This window comes from Corylus avellana, chromosome ca6, assembly GCF_901000735.1.
Source record: "Corylus avellana chromosome ca6, CavTom2PMs-1.0".
NCBI classification, from domain to species: domain Eukaryota; kingdom Viridiplantae; phylum Streptophyta; class Magnoliopsida; order Fagales; family Betulaceae; genus Corylus; species Corylus avellana.
The window spans coordinates 19,704,897-19,713,583 of NC_081546.1; the positions used below are offsets into that span (position 1 = coordinate 19,704,897).

The following is an 8,687-nucleotide window of genomic DNA, read 5'->3' on the forward strand; positions in this document are numbered from 1 at the left end:
TAAATCTAAGAAAGTTTTGAGGTGATGAGATTTGACGAGGGTTTTGGTTGGTCGAAGAGAAGGCGGCCGGGAAAGAAAGAGATCATTCATCATTATTTTTTCTAAGTTCACTATATCTATGGGAGTGGTTGACCAACTTAAGAAGATGTTTTCATATGATCGATGCAACAAAATTGTATGACATTTGTATATCGCTCTAAATTAGGTTTTTATCTAATTTGAATTAAGTCCTTGGCTTTCTAATTTTAAGAATATGACCATTAAGTTTTGTCTAAATTTTAAATAGGCCCTTCTGTCACTTTCTGCCAAATTGAATGGTTTATCATATGTCATGTGTGTCTCAATTGACACACCATCATTCATATTATCACCTAATATCAATGTCATATCATTAAGAGTTAAGTCATCCATAAAAAAAAAAAGAAAAAAAAAAAATAAGACCTAACTCTAAAAACATGAACCATATTATCTGTGAGCCTAATTTTTTAGATTTGTAGCATTTGAGGAAAAGCCGTTAACTGTAACGTTGTGATGGATCATGGCGTGTCAAGTGAGACACACATGACAAATGAAAAACCGTTACTTTTAACAGCAAAGTGACAGAGTGACGAATTTAAAATTTGGTCAAAACTTAATGACGAAAACCCAAGAACTAAATTCAAATCCGATAAAAACTTAAGGATTAAATATGATTCTTTTCCTTTCCTGAAAATAAGAAACCCGAAACTATATGTAAAAATAAGATTTGCAGGCATAATCAGCATCAACAAATTTTAAATGCTAAAAAAAAAATTATATTTTACAATACTATGCAATCTTCACCAAGCCCGTACGGCCAATTAGGTCATGATGAACTAGCTCACTGTCTAAAATGTCTAACAAGTAATTAAAACACAGAAAACTCTAGGCCTAATTTAATAAGGTGCAGACAAATATGATATGCAAGGCAATCTATAGTAAATAACTAAATAATCAATCAAGTTTTGTTAGGGAAACAGAATTAAAAAGTCCAGAATGCCCCTATATATAATTAACAATTCCGCCTATGAAATCAAAATGCTTAAAAATATAGAAAACAATGAAAAATAGTGAAGCCCATAATTGGATTAAATAATTAGACGGAAGAAAGAGAGATTTTTCTAAAGCTCAGAAATTTCCTTCCAACTAAAACGTGTCTGGAAAGCATGCGTGCTTCTCAGCATGCTCTGAATGAAGACCTGGGAAACGTGGGTGCATGTTCTGATACAAATTTGTAACTTCTTAAAGAAAACCCTAACACTTTATATAACAAATATTATTTATTTATTTATTTAGAAAAGACAGAGGTTACCATAATAGCGGCTATTTATACTTAGTTGTGACCATAATAACACCGTAAACTTGACGGAGGGTTTAACTAACCACATAAAAATTGTCTTAAGACCACTCAACCACGGTTCATGTAAGAAAGATTAGAAAATGTAAACTGACTTGTATGGGACATGTTTTCACACATAAGGGTTAGCTTGGACACACCCAATTAATAAACAGAGGTAGGTGTGAATAATGAATATCCCTTGGAGCGTGATTTTCTCTGTTTTGACTGTTTACAAGTTAAGTTGACAAGTTAAGAGGTATTGACGTGCAGCTATGTAAGGCTGCAAGAGATTGGATGACCGTGACCAGACAGCTATATAGTATGACCCAGTCAATTGGGTGTATTTTTATGGTTGAGTGATTCATATGTACGTTAATTAAGGTATTCTTTTCATATTTTTGACTTTGTTTTTAATACATGAATACATTATGGTAAAAAAAGTCTACCCATGCCTTTGTGGAACTGATTTAACTCTTTTCTTCCTTCATCCTGATCTAATGGTTGCTAAGTAAAGAGAGAAAAACAGTCTATAATTGATAGAATAAAATTTGGGTTGGTGTTTTGCACAGCCTAAGGAGTGATGACAACATGATTGCGCTAGATAGAGTGTGCAAATTTCTCCCAAAAGCTTGCAACTTTTGGTAGTGAAATGCCTCTTTCCCCAAAAACTTTCCCCACTTTCAATTAAAAAAAAAAAAAAGAGAGAAAAAAAAAAAAAACTGCAACTTGCAAGTGAACACATGAAACTCAAAGGGTAGGTAAGAGAACAGAGGCAGCAAAACTCTATCGAGTTGGTGACTAGAGAAATGCCTCTTTCCATTGTTACCAACGTTACAATTTGGCGGAATTGACATGTTTCATTCACTATTGAGGTTTTTTTCTTTCTTTCTTTCTAATTAAGAGTGAGTGAAGATAGATGTAGAATGCAAAAGAGAAGCATTTTTCTAGTGATTAAGTGCCTTCCATATTCAAGCATGAAACTCTAAGAACAGAGTGTTTTTTTATAGGGGGTATTATCGATAAAATTGACCAGGAAATAAAAAAAAACACTCAAGCACTTTGATTGATTCATCAGAAATTAGGTGAAAAGGGAATAAACTGGGCCAATCGTGTCAAAATTTTCCGATGGGTGATTGAGTCTTAGCTGTATTTTTGAAGTGTTGTATTGGTGTGACTAGTAGAAACACAAGGATGAAGGGCCTTTGGGGTACCAAATTGACCAACAGACCACAACTATGGCTGCTATGGATTGTTAATCAACTGTTCCGGCTGCTAACTTAAAAAGATGTTGATTATACCAGTTTGTGGGCTATAGCTAATTAAGAGCAAGAACAATACCCGGCAAAAAGCCTAATCCAAGAAAGTGAAAAGTGAGAAGAGAAGAGAGCATAGCATACCTTTCGTTTCAATTGGACATCTATTACTAGATTGCACTTGGTCACCGCAATAGCAGACAAACTGCTCGGTGGAGTTAAAACCGCATACCCCAGCTGTTGCCTCACACGCGCTACAGTCAATCGGCAATGGATTGCTGTAATATTCCACCTCAAAACCTTTATCCATTGCTTGACGAACTGCCCGGGCTCCACCCTGAGGGTCGTGAAGAAGAGCAATAGCACTACTCTGGAGAATCGGAACCGTTATATTGTTGTCGCAATTGCTTTGAAGTCGTTCATGGAATTGGACGCTCAAGGGGGATTGGTCTACCAAGTAATAAGAATTATTTTTCCCATCGGCACCAACTCCTTCGCTGCAATTAAATCTATTTGGGCCTGGTATGTTGCCTTGAGGATCATGGCAGCCGTAGAATATAGTTATGTTTTGAACGGTTGAAGCGTAATCAAACAAAGTGTAATCCAAGGTGGTATTTATCGACTCTGGAGGTGGAGGACAAGGACCATCCCAGCTGATGTCCGACCTTACAATGGTAAAGGTTCGAGAAGATGTGTTGATGTTTAGAACGCCGAATTCTTTTCCTTCAATTTCGATAACCGGGTATTCATTGCCGCACCTGAGGTTGTACACTTGATGACCGCAAACTCCAGGTCGGGTACCTTCCCAGAAAGGGAGCGGAATGCTGATGCCTCCACAGGTATATGTACGGTTGCACGCCACAAAAGCAGGATCATCTTCCTGGCAGTAAGATGGCGGTAGTATTGTTAAGAAGAAGGAGAGGAACAGCTGTATGATGATGATGGAAGAAAGAGAGAGATGGAAATCCATTGTTTAGAAGATCAAGTGATCAGAGATGGGTTTGGAATTAGAGGAAATGTATAATATATGTTGAATGGTGTGAGAGATCAGAGATGGGCGGGTTTTGTCATATTACCAATTTACATGTTGACCATTTATTTTAACTTTGACTGAGAAAGGCATGATTGTTAAATTAATTAATTTGTTAGAATTCTCGTATCAGAAAGAGACGACGAGACGCGGCTATTGACTTTCCTGCAATTTCCTCTTGAGGAAGTTTGGTGGAAGCCAAGTTGGCGGGCGACAGACGTCTTTAGAAGATCGATGGCGAAGGTGAGGTTACGAAAGCACCATACAATTTCCTTTTCTATATATATATAATATTCCAATACACAAATAAAGGACAGAAATTTCGCTGTTCAACTTTTTCTTTTCTATTGCTTTCTTTCCACATTTCAGATATCGATGGATAAGACCATAAAAACAAATCAGAGCAAAAGACTAAAAACCCTTTTGCAAATCATTTCTGCACAACTATTTTTATTCTCCAACAAAATTGCACCGACTAGCCTAACTAGAAGAAATCAAACTATATATATATATATATATATATATATAGGAACTGTCTCCAGTCTCCATCATCAGAATTGTTGTGAGTTACATCTCATTGAAATTTTCTCTAATTTTAATTAAAATACTCACACCATTTAGCAAGGATTGGGATCCTCTTCCTTCCAAATGGAGGGGAATCGGTTCTTTTTAGCATAGGGGTAGAATTATTAAAAAACAAAAAAAAATTGGACAAATGCATTTAGCAACTACCCAAAGTTGCCTATGCAATTAATTGATCAGTGACATTTAATTATAATTGCTTTCAAGTTCTTGAATAGAAGTAATTAGGATCTTGACTACTATAGGTCACAGGAGTCAGACACTCAAACATACAAAAATTACTTTCAACCTAGCTAGTAATCGCTTTGGTCATGTGGGTTCGAGGTTATGTGTCTATTATATATAGACACATATATACCTAGCTTTTTTGTTTTTAGTAGGTTGCATACGTAGCCTTAGAAAAAGTATAGAAGGGATTTAGATTAGCTGATGTAGTTTTAAGATTTTTATGCGGACAGACAAAATAAAGTTAAACTTAGACCATTGAAAAAATCAGAGAATCTATGCTGTAAATTTTTTACATCATCTAAGCCCAACCCAAGCTGCTAGTTAAATACTAATGAAGGTTGGCGATGATGTCGATCCACCATCTCTATTGTGTCTCTTACTAGATTTGTCAATATTCTCAGATCAAAATGTTTAGAAGATAGATCTAATTTCTTACACCAAACTCAACATGACACACACCTCCCTACCATCCGTCAATGTTTTATGTTTTGTGGGTTTTATTTCTGTTTTATTTTCTCATGTATTTTTCTGTATCTTTGTGTTTTGTTTTTGAGTTTGTTTTCTTGTCTCTAGATTTAATTTCAATAGCAATCTACGGGTTGAAAGTTTAGTTATTTTCTATGGTTTTGTTTATACGAATCCTTAAGAGTAATGGTATTAAGTTTTCGGTCAGTCTTTTGTTTTCTTCTGATTCTTTTCTAGTAGTAAATCATTGATTGATGCGGAGGAGTTTTCAAAGGAATGAAGGTATTGGTCTTAGGTACAAGAGCCAGCCTAGAAATCTTGGAGCGAGTTTATATAAAGAATAAAGTGTTTGTTGGTTGGCAAGAGAGAGTTAGAGAAGTGAAAATTTTGAAGGCAAGATGAGTGGAGCGAAGGTTTGAGATGGACAATAGTTGCGAAAGAACGATCCAATTAATGTTCATTGAGCAAAAGAAGCGGAAGCCAATTGGGGTTTGCTTTATATTTCTCAATAGTTTTTAGGGACCAACTGACAATTTTTTCTGATTTAAATACGTTGTCTTCAGACAAAACTTGTTTATTTAACAAATACACTACTTAAAATGCATATATTATAAGTACTGTTGGCCTTTCGAGAAAGCCAAACTCACTTTCAAAAGCAACTACTTGGCTACTTGCTTACTTCTTTCAATAAGTGCAGAAAAGCTCAACTTCCATGGCCTTAATATATAATTAATATCACATATATGTACACATCTTTTCGCTTACTCTATTCTAGGAACATTGAATCCACATAGTTTTCCAGCAATGAGTAATAATGAATATAGAAAAAACAAATGCAAAAGCTTGCCATAGCAATGAAAATAAAGACGAAATATATTATATATGCAGAGTTCAAAACAAAAGAACAGAGAAAACGAAATACATGAAGAAGACAAAACGTCTAAGGGCTTGTTGTGCTAAGAAACATCTACCAATATTTGAACATCCAAGGCAACTTGAAATCCCAGTTCCGGATTTTTAATTCTAAATAATTGTAGAGCCTGTAATTGCTCAAACTAGACAACTTATTTTAAATGAACCGACAAGAATATGTTATGTCTTCTATATTTATAAAATAAATTTTAAAAGAATTTCTTCCACCAACCACCCACTCAAGACTTTTGGCCGTGCACGGTGGACAACTCCCAAGCCAATTTATAAGGTGGGAAATAAAAGTTTCGAGGGAGTGGCCAACATTAGCTTGGGAAAAGTTGACCACTATTAAATTCATTTTTTTTTCCATCACACTTCAAAACTTTTGAAAGGCTTAATTCTCTTTGGAGTGGTCAAACCACCTACAAAGGCTTTTACGGGTGGTTAGTCACGCTCTCTCGAAAGAGTTTTGAGAGTAATGTAGCTACCCTGAAAAAAAAATTTTACAACTGATTTGCAAAACTTAAAAAAAGAAAGAAAAAAAATGATGAAAAATAAGATAGGTTTTACTTTGGTCGACAAATACCTCTTAAGATGAACGACCTGCAATTCTTAAAATCCGAATCGTTCATTTAAAATAAACGCTTCTTTAAAGAGGCAATCAACAACCCTAGAGCTTAGATTGGAGGTGGTCAAGTCCCCTAGGCTAAAATGGAATATGATCTTCTCCAATTCGTTTTATCATAATTTTGCTAAAACGTATTGACTCTAAATAAATGATGCTGTATAATTACTATATTTGATTAAAATAAAATTTTAGAATTTACAAAACCTACAATTTTAACAATTAGAGAAATGATATAAATTTCCTTCAAACTAGTCTAGAAGAAATATCCTCAAATCTATTTAAAATAGTGCAAAATATTTATAAATATTTAAAACATTAGTCTAAGTTAGTAAATTATTATTAATGATATTAATAATTTAATGTGCGTTTTAAATATTTATAGACAATTATATTTTAAATGGATTGAAGGATATTTTTCCTAAACTGATTTAGAAGAAATTTATGTAATTAGAAAAAATCCATTCAACATAATACACAATCAGTGAACATTTCATATTGGCATAAATTAGAATGCACGTAGGTCCCACATGAGAACAAGGTAGGCCTTGTAATCACGCCTTTGAATTCTTAACAATTCAAGTGGCCGGGTCTAACATCAGATTAGGCAGCTCGATTAATCAACTATTCATGTCATTAATTTGACTTTCTCTTCTTTTCTTTTACTGTCATAACCCCTCCCCCACAACAAAAAAAAAGAAAAAAGTCTGGTCAATCCGAGAGATATACGTACCTTTGCAACGTTCACCATTGATGCTGCCATCCCTGCAAAAGCACAAGAACTTGTTCTCCACGCCTGTGTTGTTGTACCCACAATACCCACCGGAGCTCTCACAGGCACCACAATCCTTAAGCGGCTTCCAATCAAGCACAAATCCATTCTTTATAGCCCCAGCAAACCCCCCACTACCCAAATTGCGAGTATCAATCTCCGTCCTCAACACAGTGGCCACCACCTTCTCCTTGCAAATATTTGCCCATTCGAACCCCGCCGTCTCCTCCCCCTCGACAAAAACAAACGACGAGTAATTCGCATTATACCCCTCCAAGCACCCGATGGGAGGCACGGATGTTGGGTACAAGGGACTACAATTAAAGTAAAAACTGAGGTTCAAATCCGAAGTAGAAAAATTCAATGGGAGCGTGCCGAGAGTGACGTTGTGACGCACCCTCGGACACGATTGGTTTGCGGCATCGATGTCGACGAGGGTGAGGGTGTAGTGAATATAATCTATTTCGGTTACGTAGTATGTGTCGTCGGGCAAAGCAAGTATAGGTTTCTCGTCGGCGGACGAGCACGTGAGACCAAAGCCCTTGTAGCCGCAATATGATTTATCGGAGGTGGTGTTGTCGCCATACAACCAAAAGGGGTAGAGGATCCCAACGTCGCCGCAATGGTTCGGAGCGCATAGTGGTGAAAAAGAAGTAGAATTGGTGAATATGGAGTTGAAGAAGAAGAGGGAGAGAATAAGGAGGAGAAAGCTTAAAGGGTGTGACATTGTAAACAAATGTTGGCTCTTCTCTTGAAGTGGGTAAACTCATATATATATATATATATATAGAGAGAGAGAGAGAGAGAGAGAGAGAGATTAATTTAATTATAGCACATAGACTACATATATAGTCTAGGGTCTGAGTGGTTTGAGTTAAGATAACTTTATTTTGATTAATTTATGATGTTAGAAAAACTTTTTGAACTCTTGTAAGTCTGCAACCCCGTTTTGACCAAAAAGTATTTTGCTGCCACAGATGAAGGAATGAATCTTTTATGAGTAATAGAAGTGTTTTTTTTTTTTTTTGCCTTAAATTAATTTCGAAAACATTTTAACAAGTGGTTCAATGACATATATATTAAAATGTGTGGGTATATGTTGTTTGTGCACTTGCTCTTAACATAGTATACACGCGGTCTATCCGGCGGCAGATTTGGAACTTTTAGTTTGAAAGGACAAAACTTCTAAAAAAATATTTGAGGAGATAAAAATTAATTTTTAAAGACTTATTTTATAAAACTATATATATGTTTTTTTTTTTTAAATATAATTTTTTTGGAGACCACCTTATGGCTTCTGCCTTTAGGGGACCCAAGATGGTTCCGCCCCTGGCCTACCATTGTTAAACTCTTGATGGTTTATTTAAAATTATCGGTCAAAAAGTTTGTAACATCAATTATCTTGAGGTGGCCGGACAACCCCTAATTGAAGGCTAGTTGGAGTCGGGTGGCCAGAGACAAAT

General features: G+C 35.6%; 2 protein-coding genes across 2 annotated transcripts; both read right to left on the reverse strand.

Moving 5' to 3' along the window:
• Positions 1-2,672: 2,672 nt before the first annotated feature.
• On the reverse strand, positions 2,673-3,580 carry LOC132185295 (LEAF RUST 10 DISEASE-RESISTANCE LOCUS RECEPTOR-LIKE PROTEIN KINASE-like 2.1). Its single transcript, XM_059599088.1, has 2 exons — positions 2,755-3,580; positions 2,673-2,707 (listed from the first exon to the last, which is right to left on the reverse strand). Exons 1-2 carry the CDS (start codon positions 3,578-3,580, stop codon positions 2,673-2,675), a joined length of 861 nt encoding a protein of 286 aa, XP_059455071.1.
• A 2,731-nt stretch (positions 3,581-6,311) lies between these two features.
• Positions 6,312-7,951, reverse strand: LOC132185296 (LEAF RUST 10 DISEASE-RESISTANCE LOCUS RECEPTOR-LIKE PROTEIN KINASE-like 2.1). The gene is made up of 2 exons (XM_059599089.1): positions 7,186-7,951; positions 6,312-6,316 (listed from the first exon to the last, which is right to left on the reverse strand). Exons 1-2 carry the CDS (start codon positions 7,949-7,951, stop codon positions 6,312-6,314), a joined length of 771 nt encoding a protein of 256 aa, XP_059455072.1.
• Positions 7,952-8,687: the final 736 nt, after the last annotated feature.

Coding starts and splice junctions, on each gene's coding strand:
- LOC132185296 (XM_059599089.1), bottom strand. CDS start 7,951: ATGTCACACCCTTTAAGCTTTCTCCTCCTTATTCTCTCCCTCTTCTTC.
- LOC132185295 (XM_059599088.1), bottom strand. CDS start 3,580: ATGGATTTCCATCTCTCTCTTTCTTCCATCATCATCATACAGCTGTTC. Junction 2,708..2,754: donor ATGTCCAATTGAAACGAAAG/GTATGCTATGCT, acceptor TTCTTGGATTAG/GCTTTTTGCCGGGTATTGTT.